A 20,810-nucleotide genomic window follows, 5' to 3' on the forward strand; every position below is an offset into this window, starting at 1 on the left:
CTTTGTCTCTTTGTTGAAGGCGGTTATTTCAGGTTTCATTGCTTAATGAGTCTGAGGACGCTCACAGAATCAGCAAAAGAGATGCATTTTGTGTTGTTGTTTAGCTCTTAGTTAGTCAAAAAAATATATACTCAATTGTCAATTGACCCTTCGCTTACCCTGAAGATGCAAGCTGGCCAATCACAATGCAGTATAGGACTGGCTCTATCGGGGGTCCTGTAGTATAGTGAACACTTCTACATAAAATTAATCTAAAATAAGGAAAATATAACACGCTATGGTTTTTATTGAGCAAATTAATTTAATTAATGTATTTTGTTATTTAATTTTTTATAGAATTTTATTATCGTAATGGGTTTATTTTCCTATCTTTCTTACATTATTATTATGGTTATTATTATTGTTAATATTATTTATATTAGTAGGATAGTAATACTTTTTCAAATTCTAAATTAGAGATTCTCCATCACAGATGTATTTTATTAGTTATTTTTTTCTCTCTCATCAAACTGTTTTACTTGTACAAACGTACCACTTGTTACACATTCTGTATCTGGCTGCTTCCTGTGAGCCAGTGTAAACTCCAATAATACCGCGTGGCACTTGGAGACACAAAAAGCCCAGGTCGGATCGAGGAGGGGCCTGCGATTCGGATTTCCAGAAGAGTGACCCTGACGAGCGTCCTGGTTTTGCTCAGCCTGCGCGCATGCGCGGATATATACACACAACACCAACACGCAACCAGTAGCGGAAGCCTATCCACATGACTTAGAAGTCAACCGGTGATCTGTGGGAAGCCGAAGTTATCCCTCCCTACTATCTCAGCATCCTTCCCAGCAATTGGGGGAAAAAAAGGAGAAGCCAAACAAGCAAAAGTTTTTTCTCTGACTCGCGAAAAGAGGAGTCGACATGGATGAAAAGGAGCTGTTTGTGTGAATAAACGAAAAGACTGACGACATTCTTCACACGGTAAAAGAATGATAACATAGCTAGCACTTTGTGTTATTTTGTATGAGAGGACACGAAAACCACAACTGTGGGAAAGTTTCAAGCAGGGACTGGCTATGGCGCGGGAGAGCGAAGAGCCCGGGATGGCCAAAGCTTCAAAAGTCAAAAGGCAAAGAAAGAAGAAACCAAAGGAGAACAAGACCAGGACAGTCCACGCAAACCTGCTGTATGACAACGCCAAAGGGGAGGAAAACCCAAACAGAAACTATGCAAACAACAAGATTAAGACGACCAAATACACTGTGCTGTCTTTCCTGCCAAAGAATCTTTTTGAACAGTTCCATAGATTTGCCAATGTTTACTTTGTTTTCATCGCTTTGCTGAATTTCGTTCCAGTTGTCAATGCCTTTCAGCCAGAACTTGCTCTGGCTCCTGTAGTTTTCATTTTGTCTGTCACTGCCATCAAAGACTTATGGGAGGACTACAGAAGACACAGGTCGGATCAAGAAATCAATCACATGGATTGTCTGGTCTACAACAGGTAAGCGGGGCCTGAGTACTAGCAGCAGCCAGCAGTGTCCAGCTGTTGCTGAAACCTTGTGTGTTTAGTACAAACTGTCCTCCCCCAATGCATCACTTACACACATTCACATCAGCTGTGGAAGGCAGATTCCTCACATGTTCTTCACTCTCTTGACATATGATGCAAACTGGCCTGCTTGAACCCAGATGTCATACTCTCAGTCACATATTCATCATTTGTGTGGGTCCAGGATGGGGAAAAAGATAACATTTCCGGCCTCAGAGTGAAACCTGGCTAAGGAATATATATATCACATATGGAATCCAAAAGTCCAGAAAACCTCCAGTTTGCTGCCCAACTATCTGTCAGAGAGGTGTGAAAATTTTTTTTCTGATTATACAGTTTCTCTTAGTGCTGTCATTATTATTAATTATGAGACAGTATGTTACCTGACAACCTGTTTCTCTCCCAAGCTTTCTCTACTACTAACTATACCCCCGAGCCTGCGCGTGCCGAGTGTATTTTGCTAATGAAAAGCAGCACTGTCGTCCATGTACAGAGCATAATTCATGGTAATCAAAAGGCTCTGTGTTTAGTGGCTCCACAGTTTTAGCTAAGTCTTGACCCAAAGCTGCTCTGTCAAGGTTGGACATAATTGAATTTTCTTGCGCTGTGGCATTAGAGTGCAAAACATCCCCTATCTCAACCTGGCAACCGCTGACTTGACTAAACCTACATGGCACTGTCATTTTATTCTTAAGGTAAAATACACAGTTGCTTAAACTACCTATCGCTGGTCTTTCGCTGGAGGAGTTTTAACTGCAGGTAATGAACCATGTGTGAATGGTTTGCATTTCTTCACACAGACACTTTTTATGTGGAAACACAGAATGAGGTTGTCTTTATGATATGGGATATAGAGCTGCAAAGATAAATCGATTAGTGTTCAACTATGAACTGAATCGCCAACCATTTCGATAATCAATACTTTTTTTTTAATGAAAAAATTAAATAAAATTCTCTGATTCCAGCTTCTTAAATGTGATTATTTTCTAGTTTCTTCTCTCCTCTGTGACAGTAAACTGAAGATCTTTGAGTTGTGGACAAAATAAGACATTTGAGGACATCATCTTAGGCTTTGAAAAACCTGATCAACATTTTTCACCATTTTCTGAAATTGTGTAGACCAACTAATCGATTAATCGAGAAATAGTCTCGCATTGCCCGACCTTCCTCCACAGCGCTGCGGAGGAGGGTCTGGCTAGTCCACACAGCATCCTGGGATGGGAGAAAAAGCGTGCTCTGGTTTGTCTTTAAACCAATCACAATTGTCTTGGGCGGCACTAACTAGTCTTGGGAAGGAACTTGTTTTGGTGGAACGTGTGTATGTTCAAAAGTAGTTTTAGTCGTGCAACAGAAACCTCAGACTGGACAGATAGTCTAGCTAGCTGTCTGGATTTACCCTGCAGAGATCTGAGGAGCAGTTAACCATAGTCCTCACAAATCCACCGGAGGTTAGAACACCAACACAAAGGAAGAGGAAGGGGACGGACATCCGGCTGAAAAGAAGGACATATGGCGAAATTTCCGGCGGCAACGGAGCAATCCCGGATGTGGAAGGTCGTGGATATAGACTATTACATCCTCATTAGTTGCAGTCCTAATGGGATATTCAAGTTTTATCTAAAATGGCAAATATTTACAAAGTCTGTCTGTAGAAAACAACCATGTGTGGTAAATGGCTCCTCCCTTTTTTTAATGAATTATAACTTCCAAGGAATCCTCCTAGATACAGATTACAATGATGCAGACCTGCCCAGTCAAATCACGCGTTTGCACCAATAAACTGAGTTTGCTCTTAATTTGCTTTAACAACATTGGCTGGTGCTGTCCAGAAACAAGCTGGACTCCCACGTCTCTGAACATCCAGTTTGGCCACAACAACTTAACTTGCCTTGTTGTCTATCTAAGCTGATACATTCTTCCATAACTGGAGAATTAATTAGTGAAGTGTGTGGGCCATATTTTCTCTGCTCTATTTACTCTAGTTATTTTGGAGTCATGCACAAAGAATGGAAGATAAATTTCACATTTAAGCAGCATTGAAGGACAGCCAATAGACCGCAGATTCAATCAATTTCCATCTGACGGACTGTCCTCGTTGCACTTTCTGTGTTCGTTTCCGAGAATATCTCTGGTGAGTTTTAATCTAAATGTTGAAAAACCCACAGAATTTATCCTCTATTCCGGACTGTTGCTTTAAGTTGAAAGCGTTAGCAGTAGCTGTGACCTTTTTTTTTAAACAAAGATCACCAGTAAGAAGAGCGCTCAGGGGGATTTCCAACAGGCATAGTATTCATAGTATTCATAGATCTACATCTTGGTATGTTATGGTTACAGATTAGTATGTACATTTAATAAGATGTGAAGTCAAAGATAACAAAAACCACATGCTCATTAGAATCACGCAGTAAAAATGTAAGTTTGCAAGGCATCTTCATTGGGGTGGCAGTAACTCAGTCCGTGGGGACTTGGGTTGGGAACCGGAGGGTCGCTGGTTCAAGTCCCATTACAGAGTGTGGATTGGTAGCTGGAGAGATGCCCGTTCACCTCCTGGGCACTGCCAGGTGCTCTTGAGCAAGGCACCCTACCCCCCCCCCCCAACCGCTCAGGGCGCTGGTCCAGCACTGGCAGCCCACTCACTCTGACATCTCTCCATTTGTGCATGAATAGGTCCTGAGCGTGTGTGTGTATTTCAGGCCGGTGTGTGTAGTGATTTCTAACAAACTGAGTGTAAATTGTAATTTCCCCACTGGGGATCAATAAACAGTATAAATTAAAAATGTAATTAAAAATTCATGTTTGCTAACATGTTTTAACATTTGTTTTAGTTGTTGGTGATTATTTGTGGCAACCCACAATATCTCTGTCTTATAGAAGTGTTTTTCTTCCTTTCTCCAGACAGCATATGTGTTGTGCTTAGCTGTAAAGTAGAAAATTAACAGAGCTACAGCTAACAATTATTATCATTGATTCATCTGCAGATTATTTTCTCAATTAATTGATCATTCGTGGTCTATGGAAGGTCACAATGTCCCAGAAAGTGATGTTTTCACGTTTTTGTTATGTGACCAACAGCCCAAAACCCAAAAGATATTAATTTGACAAAGAAATGCAGCAAAATCCTTCGGTTTGAGAAGATGGAGCAGGGGGAATGTCTGGTGGTTTTGTAGTTGCAAATAGATTTCCTGCTTATTTGTAGATCTACACTGCTTGGAAACTTTGACTAAACCCAGTCTCAAAATAAGTGTATTTTACTGAAGCATACAGTCATTTATTTAATGTACCGCTTCAGGGAACTAGTTGACTGATCAGCCAGCGTTGGTACATCAGTTAGTATACCTCGCACACTGCACTGAGATAACTTTTACTGCAATAGCAAACTTTACAAAACTCTCACTTATTGAACAATTCTGTGCTCTAACTGTGGCCTAAAGTCTATTCCATCTCACCTCAGGCTATTGATGAGTTTTCAGGCAATACAAAAAATAGGAATAAGAGGGAATATTTAGGGCTGCAAATAACGATTATTTTCATAGTGGATTAATCTGTCGATTATAAAATGGTGAAAAATCTCAATCAGTGTTTCCCAAAGCCCAACATGACGTCTTCAAATGTCTATTTGTTTTGTCCACAACTCAAAGACATGGTGAGAAGAAACTAGAACGTGTTCACATTTAAGAAGCTTTAAGAGAACTTTTTTGTGATAAGAAACGACTCAAACCGATTATCAAAATAGTTGATGATTAATTTCGATCGATTCATCTTTGCAGCTCTAGCAGCATTACTAACATAAGTTTTCAGTTTGTCACTGTCCTTTTAGATTCTCACCCTCTGTTTGTCCAGTCGAATATAAAGTGCATGGGAATAGTCTGATTTTCGTGCTGACACTTCAGTGACAAAATTCAAGGGAGGGGACGTTTGATATACTTGGATATGAGTCATTAATGTCAAGGGGGGGAGGAGGTATGGGGGTCCGGTTGTTATGAATAAATAACATTATGAGTGTTTTTTGCTTTCACTTCCTGACTGTTGTTTGTAGCTTGGCTGTATGCATTATTTAGCATATTTACAACCAGAAATATCACTTTGTTCAGAAATGAACCCTGGTTACCATTAGTGAAGTTTTACCCATTCATGGGTGATTTTGCACTTAATAGTTGCGAGTGCAGCAAGTTCCTCAATGTAGTGACCTCATTTACAGTTTCCCAGCGTTGACACTGGAAACTCATTGATTGTGTTGATGTGAACGGAGAATGGAAAACCCTTGTGAGATTTATTTTGAAAACCGTGTTGTTGTGACAAAGACGATGTCATGTCATACAAAGTGGAATTTGTTCCTCCTTAGTTTGTTTAATCCCCTGAAAAGTCTCATCCCATCTACTTACATCCCAAATCGCTATGTAATGCAATGGAGATACAGTGCTAGGTCCCTGCTAAACTACATTTTGGACATTTTTGTCTTTTGATAGACTTATTGAGGAGGAAGTTGACAAGGAAATTGGATGTCAATAAACAGGCTGTCCTCTTACATGCGTAACATATTTTCAGTCCAGTACCGATTTATGGAAGTTGAGCTGCAGTTTCTGTTTATAGAAGCACCAATTACAAAAACAATAGCTCCACATCTTTCGCCCTGCAGCTTCTACCAGCCGCTTTGTCCTCTCATTGTTCTGGCAGAGCGGAGAGACGCTATACGGAGAGGTACTGGAAGGAGGTGCGGGTGGGAGACTTCATCAGGCTGCGATGTAACGAGATCCTCCCCGCCGACGTTCTGTTGCTGAGCTCCAGTGACCCCGACCGCCTGTGCCACATCGAGACCGCCACACTGGACGGCGAGACCAACCTCAAGCAGAGGCAGGTCGTTCGCAGCTTCTTTGACCTGGTGAGGTGGCCTTAACTTTTGTCTCCATCTTGTCCTGATTAGGGCGTTAAATCTCACATTTTATCACAATACGATATTATATTCATTCATAGGACAACAATACAATATTTACTGATATCACTAGGGCTGGGTATCATTAAAAATTTGATACCGTTACTAATACCGTGACTTGGATACCGGTTCCTAAACGATACTTCTTTCGATACCAATTTTATAAAACAAAAAGAAATGACAACAGTACACATTATGGCACAACTCTTTTTATTTATTTTCAGCTCTGACTACCTGAGCCCCATCTCTGTGTAACGTAGAGTTTTTCCTGCATGTCTCTATGACTTCTAATGTTAGACAGCCAATCACAGACCTGATTACATCTTGGTAGAAGCATGCTGCATGCTGACTGGCTCACTGACACTGATGAGATTTACTCCTTAAGTATTGAAATCTGTATTGAATGATGAGGCATTTTCCAATACTCGATACTTTAGAGGAAATTCGATCGGTGCCTAAAAAGTATTGAATTTGGTACCCAGCCCTAGATATCACAAAGTCTTCCACGATACAATTTTGATTTGATTTAACACAATCAGTTATATAAATTAACTCAAAGCAACTAAAATAGGATTTGACAACTTCATTACTAAGCTCTTCCAGACATTTAAATTAAAAACAAACTGCTCTTTTTAATAGAAAAGAATAAATATAAAGTGGTAATTTCTAAATAAAAGCGCACCTTAAAGATGGCGATAGGTATCGATATTTTCACTTTGTATTGATGATATTGGATCAATGAGGATTGAATCGATTTATCGATCCAGATCAATGTATCGTTACACCCCTAGTCCTGATTAGTCTACGTATGTCACACAAATAGCTTGAGAGAATTCTGTTGTTGGATGCAAAACTTCACGTTCGCAAAACTTAGTATTTTAGTTGTGTCATCTTGTTACTGAAGTTACACAGCTTATTTGGCACTTTACACCCAGCAAAGGAAGTCAACCAACTACTGCTGCTATGGAGCACTACTTGTGCGTTAAATGTTATGTATGCACACACGTCAGCCAATCAGAAATTAGCATTTACCTTTAAAGTACATTTAAAGTGATGATTAAAGTAGTATTTTTTGTTCATATGAAGATGCTAGTTTTACTGCTCTGTATTTTAAAACTTACATTTTTGAAGTTTTGTGTGCACTCTTTACCAAAGCTAAATGTTTTTTCAACTTCTGGTGAAAATAATTTCTCATAAGTAGTAAAATGGTAATACTGGTAATGTTGATAATTAACAAATCATTCAATAATTTATCAAATGCAAATATGAAACACGAATCAATGAAAAATAAAAATAAATGTAACGTCTACCTGCCCCATGGAAAAACAAGCATCTCTCATTGACTGCACCTCAGATCATAGAAAAATGTAAAATGTTAAAATACACTATAGGTGTCACTCCAGCCCCTGCATGAATAATCGGTTTGTTGTCTGTTTGCAGGATTGTGATTTTGACCCCTTAAAGTACAACGGCATAATTGAATGTGAAAAGCCCAACAACGACCTGAACAGATTCCGAGGCTACATGTGAGTATTCTCTTGTTTAGTCAGCTCTGTACAACGTGGGACTGATGGCTGCCTATCATGTGGCTGCAACTTTTTAAAACCACTGTTTTAAACCGAAGATGCTCAACTTTCTCAACTCACATTCAAGGTTTTAAGTTTTTCATTTCACTGTAAAATGATGCAGTGACATTTTGAGTGATGTTTAGCTCCAAAATGGAAATAATGTGAAACTGCGGTTTGTTGACAAGCCAGGAGTTTCCAACTTATAATTATGACTTGAACAGTTTTTCCAAGCTTTCCTGGGATGTGGTTGCATGGTTTTACCCGTTTGACCATGCACATTCGAAGATGTATGTGTTTTACTGAAGCTGTATTTCCTAGACCTCTGTGAGAGCTAGCCCAGCTGGCGTATTAAGCAACAACAACTTGCCCCCCTTCTCTCAACTGAGTTCCTGTGTTACACCTTACTCCCTTTTGTGTGTGTTTGCAGTAGAAATGCTCGAGATATGTTTTCCTCAAGATGTAGTGGAGCTATTGACAGAAATGGGAAAGGAGGAAAAGCTTGATTCAGCCCATCCTGTTGTGGTACTTTGTCCCTTTTCCTTTTATTAGGCACGTTATCTTGGCTTGGTTTTAGGGACTAAAAATGTAAAACTGAAAGACAAGGTCACAAATTGGAGGTGTGGGAATTGAAAGACATGGACATTTACTATGCAAGGTGGGACTAATCAGCGATGCTATTGCGTTGCTTTATGCGAAATGTAGGATCTGGTGGTTTTCGAGCGTGCCCCATACTACCACATGCGTCAGGCTACCTCAGCATCTGCTGCTTTGGTTTTAACCTTTTTATGCCTTCATGCCAGCGATAACCGTGGCCAGGTGTAATGTTTCCGTGTCGTCCGTCCGTCCATCCCATACTTATGAATGCATTATCTCAGCAACTTCATGGTGACAACAAGACTCCACAAAGTCACTGTGCCCAGCCAATAAATAATTCTGGACTAAACCCCCCCATAACACCACACACCACGTCACATTTTACGCTTTAATTCAAACCAATGAGGTCAAACATGTTAATCAGTTACCTTCTTACAGAGCTAGTGGTTTCCCTCTGTGTTCAGTCTCTATGCTAAGCTTAGCTAACCGGCTTCTGGCTGTAGCTTCATGTATTTATCCTACAGACATAAGAGTGGTATCGATCTTCTCAGCTAATCTTCAGAAAGAAAGCAAAAAAGTGCATTTCCTGAAATGTTGAACTATTCATGGTCATGTTATCAGTGGGATGCAGCGTATTCGCTCCCTGCTATTGTTAGAGTTTTCAGAAACCTGGAATAATGCCATGTGTATCTCCTTGGCCTTTTCATTGTATCTCTTCACTGGGAGATGAGAAACATCCTCTGAGCTTACAGTAAAACGGCCGGGCTGACCCGCAATCACATTAATATGACATTTATTCTTTGCTCAGAAGGAGACCAGATGCTGCAGGTATTCCGTTGCCAGGCTACAGCGGAGCACGGGGCACAGTGGCAGGAGAGGGGGGGGGGGGCAGTTGTGTCAGCAGTGTTTTATTACATTACGGATAATGGCACCAAGTCTAATCTCACTTCCTTTGTGGGAGAGAAAGCACTCTGTGTCTCTGAGTGTTATCAATTTCTTGAACAGTGTGAGCTATGAACTGGGATGAGCTGTGTGTAAACTACGGCGCCTTGGAGCTCAGGCACACTGATTAATCTATAACGGTGGTGACGTGTTCGCCGGCCTGCTGTCAGAGGCCAAAGGATGAACTTTTAGTAAACATGCTGACTGTTGTGTGACTTTGAAAGAAGCTACAACGGAGATGTTAAAGCACTGCTTCCAGCTAAAGGTTGTGGAGCTGTTTCAACTAACATACTTGTAATCCTCGATTTAGTAATAGGATTAAGGCTGACATTAACAGCTCAGCTCTCCCCCACAACAGACGCATTTGCCCCTCTTTTGATACAGCTCAGCATATACATCTCATTTTTAGTTTAAAACCCTTTTCTAAGAGAGGTTTGAACTTCCTTGGCGGGCTGGCTAAGAGCTGAATTCAGTCTTTGTACAACATCGACACTCGCGATGAGCCCGACAAGCTTTAAATGTAAGAGTCTGAAGTGAGGTCCGAAGGTCAGTGATGAAGCAGTGAATTGCCTGATTGATTCTAAGCCCGAGGGGAGCGGAGCGCGGTCAGTGCTTCTGTATCAGAGTGAATTTGTGCTGAGATAAGGGCTCCTGGCGAGGAAAGACCACGATGCTTTAGAGCATGATCGATTGAGGTGCTCAGCAGAATAAACTGATGTTGTCTTTGGGGCTCTGGCATAGTCAGATACTCTATTTCTCCTAGCAGCAGTATATTTTACACCTGAGTATAAAGACATAGCAATGATCATTTTGCCCTTGTTTGATAACATTTTTAGACCAGCACTTAAAGTCATTTTTATGCATCTTCTAATCTGACAGAATCCATCGAAGTGGCCGAAGAGATGCACTTTACAAAGAAAACCTGCTGCTGAGAGGCTGCACCATCCGCAACACAGAAGAGGCTGTGGGAATAGTCATTTACGCAGGTTAGCCCCCCCGAAATAGCTGTGTTGTAGGCTCGCTGTCACACTCCATATTTCACCTCTGACCTGCTGTTGTTAGTGTGCTGTTAACACACGGTGTGTCTTCACAGGTCACGAGACCAAAGCCATGCTAAACAACAACGGCCCGCGCTACAAGCGCAGTAAACTGGAGAGACAGATGAATGTAGATGTGTTCTGGTGTGTCATCATCCTGCTGGTCATGTGCCTGTTTGCTGCTGTTGGTGCGTAACAGTTCAGAGTTATGTAACATGACACATGGATTCAGGATTAAGATCTAGGTAGCTCACACAGAAGAAAAATAAATATTTCTTACAACAAAAGACAAAAAAAGAAAATCTCTGACTGCGTTTGCTGTGCTTTTTATTTATATCTTCTCATTCCAGTGTTTATATGAGTTGACCTTGTGGTGTTGCTGTTCCAGGTCATGGGCTGTGGATGTTTCAGTACGGAGATAAGAGACCTGTGTTTGACGTTCTTAGTCCCGAGGGGACAGACTTATCACCCATCATGTCAGCCATTTATCTCTTCCTTACCATGATCATCGTCTTTCAGGTACAAACCAGAGAGAAGCCTAAAGAAACAAAGGCACAGATAAAGACATAAAAAAGACACATAGCATCATTAGGGTTAAAATGTTTTATCCCGCTGACTGTACACAAGCGTTGCTGTAAATCAAAGCATCGGCAGTAGTTATTTCAGCCCCCGGGGGTGTGTGACCTCTAGATCTCTATCGTCACATTTAATCTGGAAAAGCAGTGAGGAAGTACTTGCTTCATACTGCAAAAATAATCTTTTTAATACAAGAAGTGCCACCTGACACCTATTGATTGATTTTCTTTTTTTTTCTACTTGCATGCAGAAATGTCAGTGAAAATGTCACCCTGTCCTGTGTCAGATACTGCAGCTAGTTCCCCTGATATTGGGTAACTTTTAAAATAAATTAAGAAACTCAGTGGAGATAGCAGTTATGTTTCACAGTACAAACGGTTACTGTGTGAGGTTAAAGAACTACCAGTGTTGCTAGACTTTTTGCTTTCAAATAAACACATGACTCTGTTGGCATCCAGGCACATGGAGAATGTGCAGGCTGAACCGCCTTCCCAAAACTATGACTCATTTGTCCGGAACTACTTTCCAGAAGTGTTCTCACTCGGGATTAAACCAATGTTTTTTAAATAATCAAACATATACCCAGTATCCTTATATGTCCCTTTTTAAATTATTAAGATCTTGAGCGATATGATGGCTAACAGAAAAGCTGTAATAGTCTAAAACAGTGATTCACAAGCTTTTTTGTTAGACACACCCTGACAGCCCTGTCAGATCAACTCAACTACCCCTTCATGACACCACTATTTATTTTAACCTTTTGTCCACTACTTTTAGTAAACTATCTATTAATCTTTTATTTTTTATTCACATTTATCTATTACGCTTAGCTGCTAAATCATTTGTCCATGTATCCAAAACTTTTAGCTAAATATGTATTTGAACCTTTTGTCCATTACTTTTTGGTTATCACATAGTCTCAACTTGTTGTGTCCAGCTGTTACAGCTGACTCGATATGTGGATACATTTATCGTAATTACTTTACGGTCTTTCCATGTGTATATACAAAACAGGCTGGAAAAAACGATTACCAGCTCTATCTCTTTTCTAACAAAGACTCTGTCCCCTCCTAGGTGCTGATACCTATCTCCCTTTTTGTGTCGATTGAAATTGTCAAGATCTGCCAAGTGTACTTCATCCATCAGGACATGGATCTGTACGACGAGGAGACGGACTCTCACCTGCAGTGCAGAGCTCTGAATATCACCGAGGATCTCGGCCAGATGCAATACATCTTCTCTGACAAGACGGGCACGTTGACGGAGAACAAGATGGTGTTTCGCCGCTGCACTGTGGCAGGGGTGGAGTACTCCCATGATGCCAATGGTGAGACAAGCCAGCAAAACACACACACACACACACACACACACACTCCCTTACACAAACAGTTAGCAGCTATTGCCTTTTTAAGTCACTCTTAATGCTTTTCAGCTAGAAGACTGGCTATGTACCAGGAGATGGATTCTGAGGAAGAAGACTGTACGTCTCACGGTGGCACCCTGCCCAGGCGGGACAGTGTGACCAGCCATCAGAGTGCCCGGGTGGTGCTGCGCTCCCAGAGCACCAAGTCCCACCGCAGGACGGGCAGCAGGGCGGAGGCCAAGCGAGCCAGCATCCTTTCTAAGCACACGGCCTTCAGCAGCCCCATGGTCAGTGTGCTACACCGTCACGTCGTCCCTCGTACTCTGTGATGTGTGCTCTCCTCTGATAAACCCTCCTCTGTCCTTCAGGAGAAAGATATCACCCCTGACCCTCAGCTCCTAGACAAAGTCAATGAATGCAGCAGTCAGATGGACTTCATGCGCTTCCATAACCAGCCCATGTCCCAGCTGCCCTCTGACCTCGCTGACATCATTGATTTCTTCATCGCTCTCACCATCTGCAACACGGTGGTGGTGTCCTCCCCCAACCAGCCCAGGCAGAAGGTAAAACTCACCTCAACCAAATCTATCCAGTCAAACCTTCTTCGGGTCAGTAAGGGTTAATCCCTTTCACCATTCAGAAATTACTGTGATAGATAGGCTTCCAGATAATAGTATAGGACCTATATTTTGAGCTCAAGTGTTGACAGTTCTGGTTTGACCCTCTCGCCTCTCTTTCTGCCTGCTTTTCCTCTAATCTTTCATCTGTCATTCTGTACACTATTTTCCTGGCTGGAATATCTCAATAACTTCAGGATAGATTGTCAAGAAATTTTGGACGGATATTCGTGTCCCCCCTAGGACGATTGTTATAGCTTTGACAATTCCCTGACATTCAGATCAAAGATTTGATTTTACCAATAATTTAGTTTACCAAAATGCCTGAAAACCAATTACATTCCCAGCAGCCTCAGCTGTACTTTGTGTGTAGTGCAAATTAGAAAATGTCAACATGCTAACATGCTAAACTAAGTAATGTAAATGGTAAACATTCCAGGGTACAAGGCACATGTTTCGGTTATTGTTGTTCTACAACACAGGGTTGCGCAACAAAATGTGAGTTGTAGTCCCTTTCTGCTGCACAAGAAAAAGAAAAAATGAGTTGAGGAGTCTTCCAGCCTGACGAAAGAAGCTGCTCTGTAGTCTTGTGGTATGACAGCGGATACTTCACTTGCTTCACTTAAAGGTGCTCTAAGCGATGTTGGGTGACGTTACTTCTTCTTGACTGAAGTATTGTCAAACAAAACGGAGGCTAGCTCGCCCCTCCCTCCTCCTCATCCTGTCCTCTCCCCCTCCCTTCTGTGCTTCCTGAAACAGTCATGAACGCGCATTGTGGAAGTAGCCTACATGCTAACGCTGCTGCGGTGATGGCTCAACCAGCTCCTTCTTGTCGGTTATTGGCTGGAACACTGTTTGTTATGTTTGGTGGTGCAGGTTGGCGCAGTTTGTTTTTGTTGGCGTTTGTGGAGCCTGAGCTGTCCACAGAGACTGCGTTTTTTTTACAGTGTGTTCAGGGGACAGGCAGCTAGCGGATAGTGAGGAGATGTTTGCTGTATGTGACAAAAAATGTTGTAGCCTAAAAAACGCATGAGAGCACCTTTAAAGCATCACTGCAGCTAAGAACTGCCCACAGAGCTGCTTGCATGGCTGTAGACGTTTTGTGAATTGTTTGATAATTTGACGTTTTTTGGGCCTTTTGAAAAAACATTCAAACAAATTGAGGCAAAATATCTTTTGTTGAACTGGTCACAACTGACAGACGTGTATACAACCAGTGGCCACAAGCCAAAAGGGAAACACTCCCTCCAAGACACCCCATATTTCCCCATTTCTGATGCATAATCTTAAAGGCATGGTTGGTAACGTTGAAAAGCTAGCAAGATTTGAAAGTAGCATCTCCTCGGGGCTCTGTCTAACCCCTCCCCCTGCTCCATACAGATGTGCACTAGCACCGCTGCTTCACTGCTCCAGAGCAGAGCGGAGAAAGGGCCGCAATTTTATTCACCGGTAACGAAACGCCTAATAATATCATACCAAATATTTAAAACAAATAGAACTACTATTAGCAACGCGACAACAACAAGTAATGAGCTCACGCTCATACACGGGAGGGGTGGAGTATGCGCAGCGGGGCAAGGAGTTATTTCATTGGTTCTCTCAAAGTGGGCCGCGAGCCTGTGATTGGTGGCCATTTTTACAGGATTACAGCAGCTACAGATGACAGATTTTTTTCCCTCCTTTTTCAGAGCCCATAAGTTATTTATTGATGTCAGGGTGTAAAGACTATTTAAAAAAAAATATAAAAAGTGTGTATTGGAAATAGTTATCAACCCTGCCTCTAATGCACCATCTAGATAATATTCTAGAAAGCTGGGACGTATAAGGAGCATCAGTAGAAGATCAAATAGAAACTAACTCTTTTTTTTGAACAAGGGAGTAGTTTCCATCTTTTGACAAATGTAATTCAATTTGTTGGTCGTTATTTTTCCTAAAACCCTTCCAAAATCCTCACAAGTCTCCTTTTGCACATATTCACTATTCACTGTTTAGCTGCCTGTGTTTTTGATGTGCTCGGTCCAGTCGCAGTAGTGTAGCCGTGTTTTGTTTTGTCTTGTTCTGTGTGAGCCTGGGTGTGGTTGTCCTGTTGGGAGGTGATATCCTCTCCTCTCCACTCACTGTGTGCACCAGCTCGCTGTCCTGCCAGTCAGAGGCACAAATCTTTTCAGATTAAGCTTTACAAAGTGACACATTATTTATGGACTCTGTGTTTCTTTTTGGAGGTTATCTGATAAGATGGGAAGAAATGTAAATCTTCATAGAAGCATTGGCTTTGCTACGGTCTCCCTTCTGTTTCTTTATCTCTTTTTCTATTGTTTGTGCTTTTTCTTGTCCTTTGCGGCAATGTAATTGTTCACATTTTTATTATGATGCCCTTGTGGCTAACCTGGCACCTGAATGATTTATATCTACAGTATAAATGTGAGAGCCATGGCTCCTGCTGCCAGGAGTCCTCAATGTGAGTCACTCTTTCTGCTATTGTACGGCACCACTTTGGGATGAAAGATTGGCTAAAGGATAATAGCAAGGAGGTGCATTTTCATCAGTACTCAAGTCTTTTGTATCACTAGAGCTGGGCCTAGTTTCCCAAAAGCTGAAATGATAATAAACCCCACCTTGCAAATTTTCTCAAGCTTAAGAGGTGTTTCCCAGAAGCAATTTACAAGTTGCTGATCACAGATTAATGAGTAGTCCTGACTGCAGGAGAAACAAAACATCATGTGTTTGATTGAAGTTTTCCTTGTTTTTGTTCATTCTTTTGTTTGTGCTTTTTATCATGGCCATTATGCTCGGTTTAGTGATGTTTATATAATAAAACTAATGCAAAACAGTAAGCAGATGAATTGAAAAATTACCGATTTGTGTATATCTGGCCATGTGTATCAACTAAGTCCTTTGCATCTGCCAACCTCTTGTTGTCATGTATGGCTGCCATCGCCCATAAAGTAATATTCACAGTGATGACTGCAGTACCTTGATGGAGAAATGTGTAAGTTACTGGATATTATTTTTTTTTTTGTAGCAGTAACGCTTTAGAGTAAATGTACGGTTTTCAGTTTCCGTAGGTTCTCTTTGTTTTTGTTTTTTTACCAATTCAATTCATAGTGTCAATTGTACAATGTCATTAATAGCGGAAATCGAATATCACTAAGCAATATTGTAACTGAGCTAATTCTTAAGGAAACCTCCGTTGCTCTGAACATTATTTTGGAAAGGAGGCTGCTTTCTTAAACAAATAACTTCAGTAAAGAATATTTATTGATATTATATATTAAATATGCAATGTATTTCATTGTCAACCAACTCCAGAAATGAACACTGAGAAAATAAAGACTAAATACAAATAAAATAAATGGCTATATGACACCATTTCTAAATCACCCCAAGCTTCATTACAAAAAAAAACAGGTTTTCATATCAGAAAACGTAGAGACACAGACATGGGATAGGCCAATATCAGCTGATAATATCAGCCAACCAATGTATCTGCTAGATCTACTGAACATTAACCTTCATAATAATAATTTTTGTAGGGCTGGATCTCATATTCGAATATTCGCTCACTTGGTAGGTATTCGATTTTCAATTTTGGGATTTGAATATTCGTTTTTTTGCAAAAAAATGTGCATGCAGGCTAATATTTATTTTGGTGTTTTGTCGGTATTAAAGTAGCACTTGGCTAATTTATGCAGAACTATCATGTCCTCCATCTCAGCCAAGAACGGAGAAATGTTTAGTTAGTTTGTGGAGGTCTGTACGCTTATACTGTAGCAGCCTAGTGTCGTTTTCAGGCGATTTAATAAAGGTAAATATAGTACGGCCGTGCATAATGCCAATACAATAAACCAATCATAAACGTAGCCACGGTGCCTCTGCCAAATAGCCTCGAGAAGGAACTTGTTTTGGTGGAACGTGTGTACGTTCAAAAGTAGTTTTAGTCGTGCAACAGAAAACTCAGATTGGACAGATAGTCTAGCTAGCTGTCTGGATTTACCCTGCAGAGATCTGAGGAGCAATCCCGGAAATGGAACGTCGTGGACATAGACTACTTTCATAATTGTAAAAATAAGTTCTGCTACTTGCTGCTGCAGGTGTGATTGACTCGGTTTTCCTTTTCCTCCAGGTCCGGATGAGGTTTGAGCTGAAGTCCCCAGTTAAGACCATCGAGGACTTCATTAAGCGCTTCACCCCGAGCCGACTGACCTCAGGCTCCAACAGTAGCAGCTCCTCCAGCCTCATCACCAACCGCTCCTCCAACAGGGGCTGCTCCAGCCTGCTGTCCTCCCCCTCTGCAGAGAGCACGCTCACCAAACTGGACGAGGAGCAGTCTCCCCAAGGCATGGAGCACTCCTTCGGCCCCGTCCCGCCCTGCTACAACGGGAATGCGTGGAACCTGGAGGATGGAGAATTGCGCTACGAGGCGGAGTCGCCTGACGAGGCTGCGCTGGTCTACGCCGCCAGAGCCTACAAGTGCTCCCTCGTCGGACGCCTCCCTGACCAGGTGACTGTGGAACTTCCACACCTGGGGAAGTTGAGCTTTGAGCTGCTGCACACGCTGTGCTTCGACTCCACCAGGAAACGCATGTCTGTGGTGGTCAGACACCCTCTGACGGATCAGATCACGGTCTACACTAAAGGAGCAGACTCGGCCATCATGGACCTCATCAGACCCCCCGACACAGGTATGAAACACGGAGTACGTTTACATGCACATTTGTATTCTGAACATGACAATATTCGGAATTTGATTCAGGTCCTGTAAACAGAATATTCCGTTTGGATATTCCGAAAAAGGCCTTTTTCCGAATTTAGCATTTTTTTCTATTAAAATATGGGATATGCTGGTATTATTCGGGTGTTAGAAGCATTCTTTGGAAATATATACAGTGCATTTGGAATATGCGTCTCAAGGTTTTTACCCGCGTTTGTGGTTTACGGCCAGTTTACAGCTTACAGTCAGCTCTGTGCGTTGTTATGGTTGTTGTACAAACACCAACCAGCCAACAGTTTGCAGGGCTGCAGCAGAGATGCATGGCCAAAAGAAAATGAGAAACACAGCTACTTTTATACATTATGAAAGACTTTGATGTCAACAGGTTTTTGGATATGCACAAACAAAACGGCGACCTTATCAAGAAGTTGGCAAAGGAATGAAAAAGGAACGCTGTGTTCGCATTGGTCGGACAAGACCACCATCAAAAATCCTTTTTGTTCACTATCAAAAATCCTTGTTGTACGGCTGCATGTAAACCGAAATGTCAGTGGAATATTCACTTTCATTTGCCATGTAAACCGCTTAGTCGGAATATTGTCTTTTTATCGGAATAAAGGCAAACCCGGAATAATATGTGCATGTAAACGTAGTCACTCATTCATACACTCGCTTTAGCCTTTCTCAGATTCAGGTGTTCAGGTAGGATCATATATCATAAAACAAGGATGCATTTGTTGGTGGTGCACTCTTCTGTTGATCGATGATGACACTGGTGTCAGCATGGTCTTATGATGTGGTTTGGAGCGGTTTGCTGCCGGCACTCTATCTGCAGACTTTTCCACTAGAATTGATGAATCGCTGTTGTGAACCCGTGATCGGCTACAAATCATTTGATGTAATCTTAACATGTCACATGAGCCTACTAGACATGTCAGCAAATTGAGAATATTTTCATTTCACTCTGGTCAATCCCAAATGATGGATTGTCTTCAGTTGTAGCTGCTTTAGGTTTTGTGGAAAATGGTGCTTATGGTGTGTGTTCGTCAATAAAATTGCTGCATAGGATTCGTAAGAGATGTCACCCCCACCCCAGACCTTCCACTGATATGATCTGCATATAAGGTAACTTGTTATGTGAAAACTAGTATTTTTAGAGCATGTCACTGCTGCAAAACCTAATGCCAATCTTTATTGGTACCTTAAAAAAACACTTCCTATTTTTTCCTCTGTGATCTTAAAACCTTGTTCTGCACTCTTCAAGTGCCCTGATGGCAAAGGTGTACCAGATTCCAGGCACACAAAGAGCTACACAGGCACTCTTGACTAATGCTTTGTACACAGTCACCAGACATCTGTCGAGGGGTGCTTAGCATGGACTGTTTCAAACCACAGACTGAAGGCTTCACAAAACACACAGCTTGCAGTGCTGCAAATTATTTTATTATTCAAAGACATTGACATTTGCAATAACAGAAAACAAGAAAAATGCAGCAAATGCTCACATCTGAAAAGCTGGAACCAGCAAATATTTGACATGCTTTTCTTGATTAGTCATTTAAACAATTATTTGATTATTAAAATAGTTTAATTAAAATGATATGTCAATCTACTAATAGCTTTAGCACCACTTTGAAATCCTTTCTGGTTAAGACTTTGTTTAGGAAAAGCTGCAACAGAGTTTAGACTGCCTAAACTGATGCTCTGTGGCCACACGTTAAAGGGCCACAGCACTTGTTTTACACATAAGGCTTAGTTTACTTGTCATGGGGAGGACTACTCGTACTCTGCCTGTAAAAGCAGTTGCATGATTTCTTCTGTGAGGGAGCTTTGGGCTTGAGCCTGAGTTAGGCCGAATTCAGACAGCCTGCGTCGGCCATCCGACGGTCCGCCAAAAGAGCAACCCTTTCCATTCATTTGGAATGGGGGTAGTACGTTTAGGCTGCGGCGGGGGTTGCCGCATGGGGGACACTAAAAAAACCCGCTTGAGACCAACTAGGCCTGTCGCGATAGTCAATAAATCGAGTTATCGCACGATAAAAAAAAATGAGCTCGATAATTTTTCCGGCCGCGATGATTTCCATTTGCATGCTTGTTTGTTTTCCTCGTCTCTCTCTACCAAAGAGACTGGAGGACCACTCTCGGTTCCTTAGCGTAACGAGGAGTGAACCCTCTCGTCAGTCGCATGGTCTTTGTGGGGCGGGACTGCGGACAGAGAGACAGAGACAGACAAACGCTAGTTGAGAGTTGGAGCAGGGTTTCCCGCAGCACTTTGCAGTTAAGGCGCCGTCAAAAAGAAAGTAGGCCTATATGAGCGATATCACCCGTGTTATTTGGCGTCTCGTTTCTCCCTTTCAATCCAAACCACACAGCTGACAACCTGCAGCGGGAGACTGTGGAGACGGGCTCGGACATACACGCCGCTGGTCAGTCTCGCAAGCGGTTTCAGGAAAGTGGCTCCATGTGTCCGACAATGCACAGAACATTAACGGTACAAGCCTACAGCTGTCCGCGGACACGGAGTGTGGAAAGTGTGTGTGTGTGTGTGTGTGTGTGTGTGTGTGTGTGTGTGTGTGTGTGTGTGTGTGTGTGTGTGTGTGTGTGTGTGTGTGTGTGTGTGTGTGGGCCGCGCCCACCGAAGCTCCGACCTGAAGAGGAGCAGAAGCCGCACCTTCGCCAAAATGAAGACTGAAAAACAGAACTATTTTGGTACATTTACTCGCCATGTGGCAGATAGCCATACAGATAGATTTAATTTATTAATTATATATTATTTAAATTTAATATTTAGAGTTAAATAATTGTAAAATGTAGTACAGAGTCTGTAGTCTGAGAACTTACGTGTCACAAACGGCAATTCCACAACTGTACATCAGCGTGAAAGACGACATACTAAAGGAGATCAAAGACATATTCTGGATATTTAAAATGTCTT

General features: G+C 41.8%; 1 protein-coding gene across 2 annotated transcripts in view; it reads left to right on the top strand.

Moving 5' to 3' along the window:
- Nucleotides 1–708: 708 nt before the first annotated feature.
- atp10a (ATPase phospholipid transporting 10A) overlaps nucleotides 709–20,810 on the top strand; it is a 44,803-nt gene continuing 24,701 nt past the window's right edge. The window contains exons 1-10 of one of the 2 annotated variants that reach the window (XR_005640166.1): nucleotides 709–1,489; nucleotides 6,212–6,416; nucleotides 7,908–7,993; nucleotides 10,451–10,557; nucleotides 10,665–10,796; nucleotides 10,997–11,127; nucleotides 12,259–12,511; nucleotides 12,617–12,834; nucleotides 12,916–13,110; nucleotides 17,288–17,846. Coding sequence is in view for 1 of the 2 variants with exons in the window: in XM_039810091.1 (XP_039666025.1) it covers nucleotides 1,065–1,489; nucleotides 6,212–6,416; nucleotides 7,908–7,993; nucleotides 10,451–10,557; nucleotides 10,665–10,796; nucleotides 10,997–11,127; nucleotides 12,259–12,511; nucleotides 12,617–12,834; nucleotides 12,916–13,110; nucleotides 17,288–17,846 (2,311 nt within the window). In the remaining variant the exon portion in view is untranslated. The remainder of the gene's footprint in view (nucleotides 1,490–6,211; nucleotides 6,417–7,907; nucleotides 7,994–10,450; nucleotides 10,558–10,664; nucleotides 10,797–10,996; nucleotides 11,128–12,258; nucleotides 12,512–12,616; nucleotides 12,835–12,915; nucleotides 13,111–17,287; nucleotides 17,847–20,810) is intronic. The other variant, XM_039810091.1, reaches the window with a different exon arrangement.

This window comes from Perca fluviatilis, chromosome 9, assembly GCF_010015445.1.
Source record: "Perca fluviatilis chromosome 9, GENO_Pfluv_1.0, whole genome shotgun sequence".
Classification (NCBI taxonomy): domain Eukaryota; kingdom Metazoa; phylum Chordata; class Actinopteri; order Perciformes; family Percidae; genus Perca; species Perca fluviatilis.